This window comes from Pocillopora verrucosa, chromosome 7 (assembly GCF_036669915.1).
Source record: "Pocillopora verrucosa isolate sample1 chromosome 7, ASM3666991v2, whole genome shotgun sequence".
NCBI lineage: Eukaryota > Metazoa > Cnidaria > Anthozoa > Scleractinia > Pocilloporidae > Pocillopora > Pocillopora verrucosa.
In genome coordinates, this window is record NC_089318.1 from 14,072,874 (window position 1) to 14,091,658 (window position 18,785).

At 38.3% G+C, this 18,785-nt stretch overlaps 2 protein-coding genes across 3 annotated transcripts; one reads left to right on the plus strand and one right to left on the minus strand.

Moving 5' to 3' along the window:
• The first annotated feature begins 159 nt into the window (after window positions 1-159).
• LOC131778625 (uncharacterized) lies at window positions 160-5,274 on the plus strand. Its single transcript, XM_059095043.2, has 5 exons — window positions 160-287; window positions 691-781; window positions 1,869-2,054; window positions 2,501-2,608; window positions 3,259-5,274. Exons 2-5 carry the CDS (start codon window positions 704-706, stop codon window positions 3,376-3,378), a joined length of 492 nt encoding a protein of 163 aa, XP_058951026.1. The 5' UTR covers window positions 160-287; window positions 691-703; the 3' UTR covers window positions 3,379-5,274.
• Window positions 4,586-16,091, minus strand: LOC131778624 (uncharacterized). 2 transcript variants are annotated; one of them, XM_066169323.1, is made up of 8 exons: window positions 15,889-16,091; window positions 14,277-14,594; window positions 8,882-13,607; window positions 8,405-8,434; window positions 7,884-7,968; window positions 6,995-7,300; window positions 6,706-6,884; window positions 4,586-6,238 (listed from the first exon to the last, which is right to left on the minus strand). In XM_066169323.1, the coding sequence occupies exons 2-8, from the start codon at window positions 14,549-14,551 to the stop codon at window positions 5,840-5,842; spliced, it is 6,000 nt and encodes a 1,999-aa protein (XP_066025420.1). In that variant the 5' UTR covers window positions 14,552-14,594; window positions 15,889-16,091; the 3' UTR covers window positions 4,586-5,839. The 2 variants fall into 2 exon arrangements, with proteins under 2 accessions (XP_066025420.1, XP_058951025.2); XM_059095042.2 differs by having other exon boundaries at window positions 8,882-14,594.
• Between the last annotated feature and the right edge of the window lie 2,694 nt (window positions 16,092-18,785).

Genomic DNA, 18,785 nt, shown 5'->3' on the forward strand with positions numbered 1-18,785 from the left:
AGCCATCTGGCTAAGAAAACTAACAATCAATTTTAAAAAGTTAAAGAAAAAAATGAAAAAAGAGAGAAAAAAACTCAGTTCCGGCAGCCTTTAGATGCAGTAATGAAATGCACATAAATTAGAATCACCCTGAAGGTAACTATGTAAATTACGTGGAAAGCCGCTGAGCTGTTTGTACGTTGTTGGATTCTAGGGATTATTTCTCACGGGTCTCAGCATCAAGCTTTCAAGATATTTTCGGTTTTTTTCGCTGTCGTTGATGCAAGATTGTTCTACTGAAACGTAAGGTAAGTGTGAAGTGATAATATTTCATGTCTAAATCGTCTTTGGAGATCTGTCTAAACTGATATAAGGTTGACAAAATCGAATGTCACCGTTCACTTTCAAATGCAGTATTCAAGTTATTTAGCGTCCAATTTGTTGATAACGAATAGTAAAAGTATTTCCTTCTATTTATCGCCTTCCAGCCTGAAAGCTGATGGTTAATACTTACTTTTCGAACAGATAGCTGCCATATTACGTTCTAGAGGATGTCTAGTTTGTTGTTTATCTCGGAATTTAAAATAATAGCGATTCCAGTTTTATTTCAAATGTTTACGGCGATGGGATATCCGTCTGTTCGCAATATTTCCTTTCGAGTTGGGGTTTCTTTCGTCAAAGTTTAACCTCATTGTCCTTTTTTCTCAACAGAATTATTTAAACGATGGCTGAAGGCGACAGTTATGGGTGCAAAACGTATTTTTTGATTTCGCTCGAAGGACTCCTATATTTGCTACAGTTCGTAAGTGAAAGTCAAACGACTTCTTAATTATGTTAAATGTACATTTCTTTCTACGATTTCGATAGCTTTCAGACGGATTTCAGTTTCCGATTTTGTATTTTCTGTATGTCAAATGTTTTTCTGTCTTTGTTAGAATCGTATTTGAAATATGCAGGTATTTTTCAAACATGCATGCATTGCCTCACCGCACCCAACAAGTGTTCTTGACAAATCAACTGCGAAATTTGGCGTGTTTGAAACTTACAGTGGGTTTTACATCAGTGGATTATTCTAGACAATTCAGTGTTTTTTAATGTAACGATACGAAAATATTTTGCCGTAGTACGTACTTGTTACGACTGCGTGAAGCATAACATTTTTTAACCGGCAAATCACAGATTTTAATGATTTATACGTAGGATTTGAAGTGTTTGATATGTACATTTACAATAGGCTTACGTAGTTGCTATTAAAATCCAGACTACACAGCGCTGCTTAATGTCACGTCAGTGAAAGGGTTTAGTCTTCACTGATGTAGCTGTGGCCACAGGTATCAAGAACCAAGGGCTTTAATCAATAAGTTATCTATAGCCGATAATGACGAACCTGTAACATTTTGTTGTAAAATTGTACAGAATAACAAATCTATAAACCAGAGATTTTTGGGAAACTGGGAAATATATGAATTAGTGTCTGGGATTTTCTAGAAATGTAGCCCTTTCTTGTGCAACATCCAACAATAAATTATATTCACTGTCATTCATTCACTTCATATTATTTAATTAAACACTGAAAATTTGTTGTTTTACTGATTATTATCTACAATTGATATTTTTCTAGGTAAAATTTCCACACAGCCCCATCCAACATTATGCATTCAGTTCTTGAACAGAGAAAACAATGACAAAAACAATACATTTCCGTTGGGAAAACAGATTTGTCTTACAATAGTATGGGGCTGTGCAGAAACTTTACCTTTTTCTTTCTTCTCATCACCTTTGTGGACAAAAATGTATTGTTACTGACTAAGAAGAAATTTCCTTTTGGTTTCTCTGAGAGAGAACAGCTGAAAGCCTTCTCATGGATGATTATGTTGTAAAATCTCTAGGTTCTTGGTGTGATTGCATTTGCATTGGTTTTGAGTCATGAAGAATCCAGCATTTTCTCTCATTATGGCTTCTTCATTGTCGTCAGTGCTCTGTGTTGGATTGGAGCATTACTCATCATCTTCTTCCATGTGGTTGGTTGCTGTAAAGTCAAGATACTGGGTGTTTGGCAGAGGGAATATTCTCTGGTGAGTGTTCAGTGATTCAGTTTTGCTCTGTTTTAGCACAGATGACCAGAGCTGGCCAAAGAAACTGATTCAATTTCTTCAAAAGTTGAAAAATTGTAAAATAATTCTAAAGAATCATATTTAACCCTTTTGCTCTCAAGATCTCATTAGTATTTCTCCTTGCTGTCTACCATACAACTCTTATGCCATTAGTCCTGAGAATTTGGAGGTAGATCAACTACTAACCCTGCATTCCAATTGATATTTTTCTCTTTCCTCATCACCTGTCTACTTGATATTTTAGTGATGTTGTGTGGAGAAATTCTGTCTTGGTCACTCATAGGGGGTTAAAGGAAAATTTTGTTACAGAAGTTAATGGCATACTGTAGATGTATTTATAACTTGTGTAAAGTTAGACATAGTCAAAGGCATTGAACTAATGATTTTACTTGCTTTTGTTCCAACAGTGGATTTTTCTGCTGAGTTACTCCTTGTCGTATTTCTTCTTCTTCTTGTTCTCCTCGGCTCTTTTGTCTCAGTGGACCCTGAAGTCTGCGCAGTTTATCATAGCAGCAGTAAGTAAAACTATTTTATGTGCTTATTGCTATTAGGATGCTTTTAAATGGTAGCTTAATCTCTCTCTTGGTGAAATGAAGTGACTCTTTGTCTTTGATGGAGTAGTTAGTTTACTGAAAATTGCTTTCCTATTTATGTTTGTTGAGTGTAAAAAGGCACCTAAATTGGCTGCAAAGCCATGTGTAAGGAAGATAAGAAAGCTTTTTTCAAAATCTTAGGCAAGGGTGATTAAAGGGAAAATGGCTGGAAAAAGTGGCTGCAACAAGACTCTGGAACAGGTGGCATTGCTTTTACTGTTTCCAAAACATATTGCAATTGTTTGTGGAGACATTAATTGCAGCAACATTTGCATCATCGTGTCATTTGGAGAATATTTGCAAAAATATTTTTTCTCAAAACATAATTTTTCACAGCAATCAGTTGTGTGATTTCCATCAGTTTGAATTTTTGGGACTGATTACAAGAGAAAAATTTTGACACAGAGACAACAATTTTCATTAAAATTCTTCCTGTTCGTCTGACAAAATTTGGCAACTACTTGTCACTCAATGTTTCTTAGCACAAATCTGCAAATAGCTCTCTTGATTGGGTATTCTAAATTTATCTCTCCCAATAACTGACATGTATTTTAAATAATTTTTTTCTTTAGATCTGTGGTTTTATTTTGGTGATTGTGTTTTTCATCCTGTGTATTATCTACTATCGCCGGGTCAGAAAAATCAGGCTGACAGAGGTGGCCTGGGAAGGCGATAAATCAACCAGGGCCTAGACAAGAGACAGTTGTTCAAGACTGGCTGGGAAAAGCTTGTAAATGCTTTTCTAGCAACAATTCTAAGCAGAAAGAAAGTTGTACAACTGAAGGCATTTGCTTATGTAATTTTGCTAAGACTTTGTTGGTGGAAATCAAGGTGTTTATGACTGTATAAAGCTTTTTTAATAACAGAATTTGTCCAAAAATGGAAATTATTGTACTTTTCCTATGTGTGAGCACAAAGGAATTTTTTGAGGACATGAGTATTGTTGCTGGATTTATTTCATTGGTTTGCTTATTTTTAACTTAACTAACATGTACATTATTTATGTTTTGTTTCTCACTAACTTATGGAAGAATTAATATCTATAAGTTGCAATTTATTACTTTTTATAAATGTATTGCCAGGAGCTGACAATGCATTGAACAGTGCACTTCTTGGTTTTAACAGAAGGTTTTTTTAGATCACTTTTTTCCACTAATTTAGTTCATGGATATTATTCCTGGGTTAAAATGAGAATATGTAGACTTAGTTTTTCTTACAGACTGACTTGGTATGAAGGCATTCAGGGGATGAACAGCAAATTCTTTCAGACTTTGTAATTAGTTTGTTGTAAAACCCTGGATCGTGCGCCAAAGGGATTATTGACCATTGTCCATTAGGGTGCTCCTTAAATTATAGTGAAATTGAAAACTTTCCTTTTCAATTGTCTAAATGCACAGGAGCTGGAACATGATTGTAACTATCCTGATACTGCTTAGGGTGGTTTGCTCAAAGTGTTGATTGAATCTTCTTTCTTATTTTAACCCTTAAAATAAAAATTCTTATTACTGTCTTTCATAAATTCCTCATATATTGAACTATGACAATTTGAATCAAAGACAATTACTCAGGTCATGCTTTTCTTTATTTTCTTTACCTTTCTGCTTGACAATGTTGTGGTACTGTAATGGAAAAATTTGTTATCTGTGTAAGAATGATTGTAACTGTAAGTAGTGAAATTATTGATGACATCCCAAGAGGGGCCATTCTCACAGGCACTTAAATTCAAGGGCCTCATTTCCACTTGCTTGTTTTTGCGATTACCTCGGCTATTTTTGCATTAATAGGTGTCTGTCTGTGTGTTGGGCTGTCTTTTGTCTGTGTGTATGTATTTCAGCATTTCTCTCTCTGTGTGTCTCTGTCTGTCAGTTGTACAACCTTCAAAATTAGGTTTTGCCAGAATTATACTTTGAAATTCCTCTCAGTCCTTTATTGATACCAGTTTATAGGAATGGACGATTCACTTTTCACAATTGATATAAACTGATCTGAATTATTCTATTACAGTTTGTGTTAGTATTGACTGTTTACTTCACTTATCATGATTTTGGTGCTAAAGGTTGAGTAGCTGGTCATTACAAGATTCACTGGGTCTCTCACTCAATTCTATGTGAAATATGTCAAGTGCCAAGTCACATTGATTACTTATTTTCCCCTGCTCAAACCTCTGCCTGGGTAGCAATTAAAAGTTACCAATTTTCACTTATTCAATCATGTAGTCTGATTGTCCAGGTGAGAGTAGTCCTGAATTGGGCTATGTCTAACTCACATGACTCTGAAGGTAACTTCTGTTTAGGGTGTTCGACATCAGTTGGGACCAGGACCGCTCTAACCCGGACGATCAGGCCACATGATCTTCGTTATCTCTGGATTGAATCCATTCACTATATCTTAACTTAGCTCTGGCTACCAGCCAGACTCTGTACACCTTCAAGATTTCAGTTCACTGTAGCGAATAACTAATAGAAGTCAGCATTTTGGCATAGCTAATAATATTTAATAGTAAAACACTTAAAGTCAGGTACTTATGAAATGGATCTGATTTTTGATTGAATGTCAGTATGTAGATATTAAAAGTTCAGCTTCTTAAAGTCTCTTTATTTTATAGTAGCATTGCTCTGGTTAACCAACTATGTTATGCGCATAGAGCACTTTCGGTTGAGCGTGTAAAGTAATTCAAGATCACTTTTTTTTCTCTACTACGCTCAGTAATTGGTCCAGAAAGTCGGCTTTAAAACTAAGACCATGCGTGGCTTTGTCACCCGTGTTTTCTCGCGCCCTGAACAGTTTGCATGTTTTTACTTTGCGTTCTTGTTGGCTCATTTTTCATAAACTTATATTTTCATTCGTTTAGATTACTTTGATTACTTTGGTTTAATTTCACAACACTCTATAGAAGAGCCCTCTAAAAAATAACGAAATCAAAGGAAACAGCTAAACGACAAAAGTAAACTTTCGTCTGCAGCCGGCCAACCACCTTTGACCCCTGAGTGGTTCCTACTTTTTTAAGCGTCACTCTGCCTTTCAGTGGAGGCCAGAAAAGGGCAAAACAAAATAAAACTAAAAGAAAATTAGGTCTCTTCAAAGAAACTTTATTCGGAAGAAGTGTCCTCATTCAACTAGCGTTTTCCTAAAACCCCCTAACCAAGAGCTATATTAGTCCAGAGCAAACAGATTGACTAGAAACGCACAGAAAAGCAAAACTAAGAGTGTTTCCTGGACGTTTTCACACACCCTGAGTACAATAGTTGCATAATCCTCATGGTAACTTTTACAATTACATTTTTGAATTTTCAACTTGCACTCTTCACATTTGATAAACGTCAGCCTTCTCATATCAATATGCTTCTTGACAGTTTCTGTGGTGGGCCATTCTCCCTTTACAATTTGGGTGAGTGTTTTCTTGACAGCGAATTCCAGTTTCAATGCCAGTTTCCCTATTACTGAGGCGTCGTTGTGTAGCGAGTGCAATTCCCGTTCCAGTTGAGGAATGGCCTTGAATTTTCTTGCCACTTCTTTCGCCTGCTGCTCTTTCCTCTCAACGACTTGAGCATCCTGATCATGATTTAGACAAGTATTTTTGAAAGTTTGAAGTTAATTAGTTGCTTCTGTATTTTTCTTTAATTAGGAAATAATAAATGACACCACGAAGCTAAAACGCCTTAAGTTTAAAAAATTTTGAATCAACGGCTCAGCTGTTTGGGCATTTCGTTTCGTTAACTTCACTAGAGCATACTACATAAGCATGTCACAAGTAAGCGGTTGCTTTCCTTTCATTTTAAGCCCTTTAAAAGCGTTTTTCAGCATAGACCACTCCAACCAATGGCCAGTCATCGAATAACAGTACAAATCTTTCTATATGATAAGCTTTGAAAAGGATGCGATCCAACTCAATTTACTGCAAAAGCAGTGAGTGATATTGGATGCAAAAGATATAAGATATAAATGGGTCCTGATTCACAAGAAGGGGAATGTAAGGTCAAAATTTTCCGGCCAGCTTCTGTGATATCGAATGAACTCACCGTGAAATCTCTGAAACGAAACCTAGCGACGTTTATCCTTGTTAAGGTAAGGTATTCGCTCAGTCCGTGTAACCAAGGACATAGGGCTGCTTCAATTGGGCGGTAGTCTAAATAGTCTTCATCTGGAGGAACGATGCCGCAATGTAGGTGCCACTTCCAGAAGCAGGGATGTACTTTTACTGAAAATTTGAAACACAGACATGTTCATTATTAAAAATGGGAGTTGGCTTTACTCTGAAAAATACGTGATGGCTGATTTAAAATCTCTTCACGTGTGGTCTCCACTTACCAGGCTGTGCAAATTTCTTGATCCAATGAAATCCCGGGCTTTCATTGGACAAGACAATTGTGGGCACCAATCTTTTTTCCAATAGCATTTTATAAAATGCGGCCCACAGCTCGTCAGTGACGTAGTCATGACCACTGGTATGCAACCCGTACACGTACAAACCAGCTTCAAAGAGCTTAACTTCGACATTCTCGATTTCCTCTCTGCGGCCTTTCTCCTCTTTGAACACAGTCAAGATCCTGTTGTCCACGGACAAAGCGCAAATCACAGGTTTCTCAGAGTGGAAACCGTTGGGGGCGTAACAACCTACAAATTGGAACGGTAGAAAGTGACATAATCTCTCCAAGAAGTCCCACCATCTTTCAAGCTCCCTTCTTCGTGAAGTCTTTTAAGACTTGCAATTAAAATCCTCCTTGGCAAGTCGAAGTGTGCCAAGTTTCCCTTCTACCCAGAAGCACTAACAAAATCCACTTACTTTGAGTTACCAAAAATTAAAAAATTATGTCCTCGTCGTGGCACAGATTCTGATTTTATTCTTAGAAGAAATGCTTCAAGCCAATTTGACGATTGTATTGTTCGTGGGTCGATTTTCAACAACTACGTTTCGTTTGACTTACTCATCATTACCAGATTCAGTTCATCACAACCGATTGGCATTGCGAGAAATACGAGTCACGGGTTCACTTTTTCAATGTGTAAATCCAGCTAAATTAGCATGCAAAAATAAAGAGATTTTCTGCATTTAGAGGTTAGCTGTCGTTTGGCATGCTATTTTTAAGCTAGATTCGGACGTTGAAAATTTAGACAGGAGATCGTTTTGAGTCTTTTTTTTTTTGTCAAGTTCTCTGAGACAAACTTATGAAGTTACCTAACATTTTCATTCGCTTACCTGGAATTAACTCCGAGCAAAGTTTGATGTTTTCTAAAAATCGGTTTTCCCACACAGCCACCAGTTTTGTCTTCCCTTTTTCCGTCTTGGAAAGGAAACAGAAATTATCAAAGTACTTTAAACAAAGAATGCCTTTCTTTTAAGCAGCATATATATGTATGGCTGAGAAACGAAGCCGCACCTTAAGAGCGATTCAATTACATATTCAGAAAATGTTAATCAGCGCATTTAATGTTAATCAGCGAATCAAGAGCGCTAAAATAATTGTGGGAAGCTATTTGTTTACCTCGAGTTCATCTTGCGTTAACCTGGTGCTTTCTAACTTCTCTTTTATTTTTTAAGTTAATGACGGGCCATAAAGTCTAGTTTAAGAATATTTAGTGAGAATGTTCATAAGCATCATATTTGACATACTGAAAGGAACAGGGTGCCTACCGGCTTACTGCCCAGGATAACTTTCCTGAAGGCTAGCCAATGAAATGACTGCAAGCCAGGTATATAATAAAGCACACGAAACCCACCTTATTTTTACAAGGCTTGTCAGTCTCTTTCTGGAAAATAAAGACAAGGTTTGTTATAACGTCAGCTTTAACTCAGGCAATCGTAGCCACCCTTTTAAAATGTTTTTGAAACGAACTGATTCCATGGCAGAAAAGTTTAAAAATGCATCTCAAGGAAACTGAACTTTTTCCTACCCTATCTACAGATCGGAGCATCTTCAAATCATTTGTGCGTTGTGGTAGATTATTCGTTCCATCATAACACCACAACTTATTCGAAGGGCTATTGACGTGTACTATAGGGAGGTTTACAGGCTATCAAATCATAGCACCTCGTCCAAGCTGTCATAATCGTTCCTCCGTAAATGTTACAATTTGCAATTTTAACCATTGGTAAAGAAAGTATTGCATACGATACTGGAATACGTTCCAAATTCCTAGCTTCCAAGCTGCGCTCGCAGTGTCTTTGACAAAGTTAGCGTGAGTTATTTTACTTACTCTCTTGTGGAATTTAGTCACCCTGGCACGATGTCGCTGCTCTTCACGAATTAGTTGCGTCGCGCGTCTGGTAACGCCCTCACACTCAATCCGCCCACCAATTTCTTTTATAGCTGCCGCAACCTGCTTCTCCATTTGATCCAGCGAAGCTTGAATTCCAAAGAGATCTCTCGTGGGAAAGTCACAGTCATCGATCTTTATAGAGTGAATATTCAGCATGAAAAGCAGGTCCTTCCATTGGCTCCAATGAAGCCTGAGGACATTCGTTAGTTTCGTTTCATATCGTTTCTCACTTGGAAACTCACTCTTGCTGAGGAAACAAGAGAGTTCGAGAGAGGGCGAAGCCCAAAGGTCCTTAGAGTCCACTAAGTCTCCTTGGTTGTAGCCTGCTGCTTGAAATTGAGAAAGAAGAAGCTGATTTCTTGGAAATGATAGAATCTGAAGTCGAATCTCGTCCTGTAGCTTCTTTATCTGGGAATGATTTTTCTCATACGAGAATGAGAAAAGTGATTTAACAATCTTCATAGTGTTTGAAGCGAGGGTTGGTTTGTTGGCGATACCCGACAACCAGCGTCGCATTAATACCAGCATTGACTCATAAACTTTATTTGGGAGATTATGTGGCGGCAAAGTTGAACCTTTCAAGAATGGACCTGTCGAACTTAATTCGCTCTCTTGTCCCCGAAGTGCCTCGCCACAGTTTGGAAAACTGGATTGATTATCAGCGATTGTGGGTTGTTTGGCAAACAACTCATTGAAAAGGGCCTCAAGTGTCTTGCGGAGGATACTGTAGGGATTTCTACTTTTGGTTTCATCTTTTGCAATTTTGGGTTCGTCGTTTGTGTCTTCTGTTTTATCTGCCGTCTTTTCTCCCTCGTTTTCTTCCATGTTCTCGGTTCTGGCTTCTACCTCTTTTTCTTCTTTCCTTTTTGAGTTGCTTACTGTCGTATTGGTTTGCTCTTTTTCTCTTTTGGTTACGTCTCCTCTCTTTTTGGATTTGTCCTCTGCCGTATTTGTTTTGTCTTCTTCCTGTTGTTGTTTGTCCTCTAACTGTTTGGTTCTGTTTTTTGTATCGCTGACTTCATCTTCTTCCTTCTTGAATTTTTCCATATGACTCTTGCACAGCTTGTTACAAGCCTGGACCACAATTCTCTCAACAACAGCATCGGTGACAGTTTTTTCAGACATTTGGAGCTTCAATATGTGAATTAATTCGCTGAGAAATCTAGCCAGTCGAAGGTGTTCCTTGATCAAAGGGTTTGGTGATTCTTCTTCCTGCAAATGCGTTTCTCGAAAGCCGTTTCCTGAAAATAAGCATCTTTTGATATTCTCAGAGGAATTTTTAACGAGCTGCAGGGACGAGGGATTGAGGTCAAGAACTGCATCAACATCACGCAGAGAAAAATTCTCCTTGGGCGTGAAGAGGAAAAACACACACCATTTGTCAATCACGTGGGCAGGGTGTCCGTCCGCCGTCATCAACCTACGCCAGTTTGAAAGCCGATCAAGGCCGTAATTTAAAACATCTAGGCTGTGTAAATCGGTTAGCCATTCGAGTTTGTCTAGCAAAACTTTAGAACTATCTCTGTAAACCCGGCCGCACGCTTCTAGCATTGACCAAACAAAGTCTTTGCACAAGGGGTTTATAAGCAATCCTTCCGTTTCGATGCGCCTCTTTACTTCCTCCAGCAACTTTTGTGCTTCATTTCTCTCCAAAGTCCACAGAGGAAAAATCGTTGCAATCGTAGTTGCAGCTTGAAGGTCTCTTCTGGCCAGTTGTAGAAGATCAAAGGTTATTTGAAACGGTAAGAACTTTTGAAGAATGCAAAGGAGTGACTCCAGCTGGGGTTTAAGACCACGAAAACAGGATGTTGTACGTGGGAAAAGGGGCATTCCGGGAAACTGACAGCTACTTCTCAGGATGTCTTGTAATATTGAAATAATGGCAACCTGAATATTAAGATGCCCCTCCTTGTCCAGGCTTTGGGCGTTCCATCCACATGATCCAAATATAACCTCAGAACATTGAAGGACGTGGTGCTGACTAAGGCCCTTGCGGATTTCATTGTCGAACCAGAAAGGTACAACCTCAAAGTACGGTGCCTTTTCCAAGCAGTAGAGGAAAAACCCTGCCACATTATCACAAGCTGAAGAATCGTCTGAAGGTTTGCAGACTTCATCTGGACAAGCTAAGCATTCGCTAGCAAACAAAGAATTCCAAAGCTTAACTGCAATATCACAGAGGTTTATATCATCACCTCGGAGACGTCTTAACTGTTTCATCATTTTTTCTGCAATTTTACCTGGAGTCAAGAGAGACGCTGGTGTTAAAGCCTTAGATTTTTGTTCAAATGAACATTGGGTGGCACTACTGAACTTTGTACGGCTCCGGAAATCGTCTTTGTTTTTTGATTCGTCGTTCCGAGGAGGTAAAGGCAGTGAGTGACCATCCTGTATTTGCGAACCAGAACCTGCATACGGGCTGAAACAAGTCAGACGGTGAACACCTGGGTAACAGCAAGAGAGGTGGAAGCACAGGGCAACATCTTCGCCTGACAAAGAGGAATGGAGAGCAAGCCACTCTAGGTCGCAAGTAATAGTGCTGCCACGCTCAAAGGTACCTGGATTTTCCATAGCCTCTTTAACTATTCGTGTTTCCAGGTCTTTGACGCGTTCAATTAGTTCGTGTATTTGATCCGTGGCCTCAAGCGTTCCTTTTCCATTCCTACTACTTTCGTAGGTTTTCCAAAGGATATGAGGAATTTCATACCTTGCACACACGCTTGAGTCGCAAGCAGTTTCCCACCGGGAAGAAACCAGTGCAATAAAGGCCAATCTCTCTTTTGGGGCTACGTTGTTTTCAACAAGGTAAGAAAAGATAGAAACAGCAAGAGGCATCAGTTGTGAGTCAAATTTACAGAGTAGTTCTTCTGCTTCTTTTAGGAGACGAACTACCTCAATGGCTGAGCTGGAAACCTTGATAGTTGATTCCAATAGTAATAACATATGCTCCAGGAATGCTTGCTTTGCAACTCTAAAGGAGGCAATACAATCGTATATCTTGCCAACATCATCTATGTTTGAACAAAGAACGGAACACATTGATTTTGACGGCGTCGAAGGAATACTTCCAAGGCGTTCCACCATTCCAGGACTTTCAATGATGGTTGCAATGAGCTCAAAGTCCAAATGCTTCATTTTATCTGATTGGCAGATCTTGCAGCTAAGCGGAATCACATTCATGAGTGCACAGGGTAAGGTATTTCCAGTAAGAAGCCATGGTTTTCTTTGCACCAGGATTAAAAGTTTTCGGATCAACCTAAGCTTCGCCTCTGTTGTTAAGACATCAGACTGCACAATGATTTTCAGAGCATCAACCAAGTTTCCGACAGGGGCTTGAGGTAATGGTTCTCTATTACCTCTCTTGGGCGAATTTCTCAACAAAAAAATGACTTTAGAAAACACCAGCCTTAACTCAAAATACAGTAACAATGCTTCGAAGGGGGAGTTAAATCCCTTTGCCCTTGCAAAAACCGGCAAGCAACAATGCGAGTCAACCTTCTCATTAAAGATGCCGACTGCTAATAGTCCAGCTACGACGACATTCCAAATGGTCATCACATCGACTGACACACCATCATCAAATTGTAGGTCAGTCATTTTCCGATGGTGAATGCTAAAGACCTCACTGAGGGGTTTCGAACCGTTCAAAGTTTCAAAAATTGCTGAGAAAAGAATGTCAAAATACTCTTGAGCTCTTTCTTTGACAATTGTTGTAGCTGAGGTTACTACTCTTAAAACATATCCGCAGCATGATAGGTCATCCTTTGAATTCCTTGAATGCCTCAATATTCGAACTATATTATCAGTCTTCATGCTCGTAAGCGGAGATTTGGCCAGATCCATAATGAGCTGAAATGTTTTAGATCTAGTTTGTTTTTTCAGAAGCTTGTGTTTGAAACTCAATTGATTCAGTGTCTCTAACAGTTCGGAGAAGACTTGCTGATTACTGTCAAGGCTCTGACTGGACGTAGATACTTTAGATACAAAAGCTACAATGATGTCTTTTTCGTTCTCGTCGAGATGAGTGGAAAAGTTTACAACTTCCTTAAAGAAAGTTTCCTTGTATTCTAAGGACAAACCTTTGCATAAGCACAAAGATTTGATGATTTCACAGGAAAATTGATCGCATCTTTCTGTACGATTGAAGCAACGCACGAAAAGGGCAACCATGTTTCCTTTCGCATCCTCGCTAAAGTCAACTTCTTGTGAAATCCATTTTAAAAAAGAATAGGCTAATCGCTTGAATTCATCCAATACTCTAGGTACTCCAGGCAAAGGATGGATTAAAAGCAGCTTGAAAATATTCACAATATACCCCAAGAGCCGTTCAGCTTTTTCTTGTAAGCGGTTTACTCTTTCAGTTGATCGTTTATCAAAGAGTCCTATGAAGAGGTTTAGCAATTTTTTAAGCTCCGCTTTTTCCAGATCATTCGGAAATACGTCAATCCAAAATCTGAGAATTCTTGTGACTAGACTACCGTCGGGAATTTCATGCAGCAGTTGTTTGATTGATTGGAAGCATTGTACTCTGTGGGTTGGATATTGTCTAGGCTCTTTACATTCTCTGAGAAAAAAAATGTTACACACCTCTGCTAAGTCGGCATCGTTAACCTTTTTCCACGAGAAGATTTTCAATGAGGTAGCTGTCATCTCGTAGCCGTCTCTGAAAATATCGTACATGTGTTTAAAGAAAACATCACGTCGTTCTTCCTCACAGCCAAGATCAACTTGCTCTCCTTTTTTTTCAAGTTCCTGTAAGACAACTACCATATGGAAAAGAGGAGATATGGTGCCCGGTAATGGTTTATAAAGTGGATCTTCCCTGGCTAAACGAAGAATGAATGCAACATCCCCTTCCGTCGTTAATTGAAGGAGATCACCCCAGTTTTTGAAGGAAATCGCAGGGATCAAGTCATCAAAAGGTGCCTGTAAGTTAGGAAAAAACGTCTTCACAAGTTCCGAGTTAGGTTTGTGTTTGGAATCTGCCCGGGCAAACCTAGATGCTTGAGAGATTATATCCACAATATCTTCCGCGCAATAGTCCCTTGCCTCTAAAATTGCAATTAGGTCTTCGAAGAGATCCGCGGTACTTTTAATGCTGCAGTAATTTTTCTTCTGAGAATCCAAAGCGGGAAAAGTAAGTTTTCCTTCTTGGAGAATCTGCATAAGCTCGAGTAGCATCAAAACAATTTTTGTCGAAAAGTAGTGCTTCTTTGAATCAGAGGGAAAGCAGAATTTAACAGTCCTGATAAACACCTCAAATGATACTCTATTGGACCTGATGGGGGAACAATTACAAAATTGAGAGCAAATTTCAAAAAGTGTCACTAACTCTGTAGTAGATTGCTGAGGCTCTTTAAGTGAATCTTGAAGACGAGAGGCCGCCCATGTATTGAAAACTTGAATGATGTGATATCCTTGAAGACATTGTAGGTTTTCAAAAAATAAATCCTTTTGTTTTGCGGCTTTGAAGGTTAGGGAATGTAATCTTCCAAGGGCTGCTTCCAGGTCATTGACAGCTTCTTTAGAGAGATTCGGGCTATTTTTGCAAATATTCTCTTTTTGTTCCTTGATTTTCTCATGCACCAAGTCGCTTTTGGTCGCCATCGTAGCCGGTTGGTTTCCTTATATCTGTAATAGTCACGAACAACTGAAATGTAAAGGGAAAAGTTCTCTGCTTACTCCTTTTCTTTCGCTGAAAATTTGAAATTTCTGCTGACAAAGGTCAACAAAAGTCCTAAAATATGGCTTGTAACAAGAGATCGAGTCCCGAGCTTGATCCGTTCTTGTTCCCGTGATCACTCTATCACTCGAGTAAATATGGACAAATAGGACAAATCGATGCCAGTGCCCGCACAAGCAAGCAACCATATGGGAACAGTCAAAATTGCATTCAGCGATACCCACAATTTATAATACCCGTTGCCTTAACGAATCGAGCGGACGAGTTATTATATTCAAGTTTTGACATGTATGGCAAACAGTGCGTGTTATGTTTCAGTGATTATTTCATCAGCCATCACAATGCTTTGGAATGTTTCCCAAAGTTTGGTCTTTTGTTCAAAGATTCATAGTTTTCGTGTACGATTCAAAATAATCTTACCGCATTGAAGCTTAGTGAAGTGATCAAATTAATACCTGCTCGATTTAATTACAGTATATTATTTTACAGTCACGCAGATGGTTCAAACGATTGACTTTAATTAATTTGTACCTTGTTATTGTTCTTGACAAGCTCAAACAAATGAAAAGGTTAAGCTACTCAAATAGTCCTTTTCAAGACTCATTCTACACGAGAGAACATGAGCTCTACTGAGCCAAGAAGCCTTCTGGATCGTTATTTGTCTCGGCCTCAAACACGGTTACCCTGATCGAAACCTGTGTCATGATTTGAAATTTTTATTATCTCATTGAACAAACACAATTTTTTTTTAGAATCCAGAATAATCAGACTTTTCGAGTATAGAAGGAAAAAGGCGAGGCAGAAAATGGAAATCATTGCTAAACTGTTTAGTTCACGTAAGATTTACATATGATGCGAAAGTACAATATTTCAACTCTATTCCTCTGTCATAATCATGTAATGTTCAACTTTCATACTTATAATCGTTGCTTAAGTTATGTTAGGGCTTACATAATCCTGTAAAAGACAACTCTCAGCGCAGCAAATCGTTTTGATTTCGTATCCTGCCAAAGAGGAATCTTGAGAGTGAATCGATCGACTTCCATTGAATGTTATATCATCGATAGATTTAACTGAATTATTTCTCTATGTAATCATTTCGATGCACTCGATGTCCGCAGCGTATCTAGATCTGGAAGAGTCTTTGTTTTTGTGAAGGCTGAACTTTTCATCGCGTAAGAGATTTCGTTGTGCCAATTCAAAATTTCATGAATAAATGCTACGCTACCCTAAAGAAATGTTGTTGATAAATTTGACATACCAGACTGGGTAATTCCTTCGACACTTTCGATGCTATTCACCAGCTGTGACACTATTTTTCTTCAAATACATCATTAGTTGATAACACGACCATGGAGCTAAGAAGATTCTTACTTTTCCTTCCCTTGATTAAGTGAATAGCTCAGTTGTATTTGGGAACGGCTTCGTTAGCGTTTTCAATATATGCATCGTCGGCGTTTTCGATATTTGCTTCGTAAGCATTTTCGATATTTGCTTCGAAAGCGTTTCTAATTCCGGGAAAAAACCCCCAGGTTTCTCGGAAAAACGAAAACAAAGGTCTCTCATAAGTGACCTCTGTGTCCCCGATCGCTTTTAAAGTAAGCAAAATCCGACCGCAAAAGAAAAGAAAAATACGGATAAACACACAAAAAGTATCCTATGTCTTTTTCCCCCCGTGTTTACATGGCCTTATCTAAACACGAGGGGTTGGGAGAATTAATTCGAGGTTGTTAAAACTTGTTACGCAAATCCGAGACGCACTTTAGAATTTGCGTAACTCTCGAGAGTTTTCTATTGCTTTTATGAAACATTTCTCAAAAATAATTCAACAAATGACGATAAGTGACGACAAAAACCATGTCTACATACTCTCATCTTAGGACATTTATCGACCAGTGTCAGCGAATCTTCCAAACGTTACCATAGAGCACTACCGATGAAAAAAATAATGATAATAACTGAAAGAAAACGATGACAATTCATTCAACAGTCCGATTTCGCTCCGTCTAAAAATTGGAATAGTCTTTGTTTTCAGATGAATTCAAGATATGTCATCAAATGCTGTACATTTACGTCATGTGAACTTGGAAAAAATTTGTCAATTAGAATAAAATCAAGGTACAGTAAATCAGGAGAAATTTTTGCTATTTTCTCTTTATTAAACTTGCTTGATGGTTAGTTGAGTATTTTAAAGTTTTTTTTCTGTGGTTAAAACAAGGAAAAAATTAATTCAAATAACCGATGAAAATAATTGTAAAAAAGACAGTGAAAAGCATGAATTGATAATAGTTTTGTAAGATCACAATTTTTTTGTGTTTACGCTTTTCTCTACAATTTTTTCTTACTTACGTTTCTATTTATTAATGTGCCTATTATGTCTACAGTAATTAGTGCACTAATGTTATATGTCCCTTTGCGCTATACGTATTGTAAATTAAATGTCTTAGTTAAGGTTTGTAGCTCAGTCTTTTTGGAAACGAATTTGTAAGCGGTTTCGAAACATGCTTTGTCGGCGTTTTCGATGAAGTTTTGTAAGCGTTTATAATGCTGAGGAAAAATCCGTATCTCTGAAAACGAAAACAAACGTATCTCGTAATTGATCTCTCTGTCTCCAATTTCAGTTACACAAAACGAAATTCGACCGAAAAAGCGGCAAACGGATGGAACACATAAAATGTATCATTTGCCTTTCTTACCAATATATAGATAAATAAATAAATCGAAATAGCCGAAGCGAAAAAGAGGGGACACCACAAAGAATCAACCTGTTAAGTATAAAAAACAACCAATGCCAAGCGGGTATCTTAGATATACATCCATGCACGAAGGGCTTTGGTTTAAACTTAGTTGTTTGAAGTTAACATAAATGGAATAGATTGATAAGAGTCAATTTTACAATTTAACAATTTTTAATTTAATTAGAGTGGCTTCGGGATGTTTATTCTTAAACGTCTCCGAACAAGAAATTTTCTGTTCCAAGGCGTTCAGGTACTAATAAAAGAGCGCAATAGTGACGGAACAACGCAGCGGAGCGAAAAAACAAGAAAAGTTTGCGTCGGCGTGTAACGCCGGAACGGCGTTTTTATGCATCTTAACCCACCACTATCACTCCGTCCAGTGACCCCGCTTCGTTTTAGCGACTGAACGCCTGTTAGTTTGAAACACTCACATATGGCTTGGCGCTTATTCATTCACTCTTAACAAAAGAAAAGTACCAAGGCCAGATATAGGCATTTGTTCTCAAAGTCATCGCCCTTGAAAATCGAAAGAGAATCCTAATGCACTACTCAGGCGTCTGCTACTGATGTCATCTCATTCTCTCCGGACACAAACTTGAAGAATCCATCTTCAAAACGGATAATATATAAGAGGACAAGACAATATTTGTAAGGCTTTGCATCTTAGTTGAAATGCAAAAGCTGCCTCTTGATCGGAGACTGAAGGATAGAGAACGAGCCACTCCAGCTCGTAACATGTTATCCGTCCTGTCATGTGATCCGCCTGGGTTTTAAAAAGGGAATATTAGTAAAGGTTTCTCTTCACAAATTGAAAACTCTTTTAAGCAGTTGACCGTTTGGAAACATTGATCAGACTCACGAAATATGAACTTACGCGTGTCAAATGTAGCAAAAGGACAAACAAATTTCGGCAGACCTGTTCACCACTTCCAGAAAGGTGCCCAAAGGTTCTTCTTCTAAGGTTTCAAAAGGAACAGCTATACTACATTGAGAATTTGAATGGTGTGGTTTCCCTGTAATCTCTGAGCATGTTCAAGGAAGCTTGTTGGAATTTTTCATTGAAACGAATTATCACTGATGCTGGCACAGTTTTTAACTCTTTGATATGTTGCTCCAACAGGGTCGAAACCTGCTTTAAAATCTCCCTAATCTTCTCTCACACATTTTGAGACAGTTCTGGTGAGCTAAAGTCATTGTCTTTACTCATCTTCCAAGCAGATGGAAACTGATTTTTTCGAGGGGTTGTACATGTATCTTTGATATGCGTGCAGAACTCAGTCATCAAAATATTTCTTCAGTAGAATAGCAGATTCTTAAGTCGCACGTGCAAAGCCTAGGCTAAGTAAAGACATATGACGTGGAGTCCAAGTCAGTATAATTTCATCGTACACAAAATATTTTTCAATGACCGCCCTTAGTA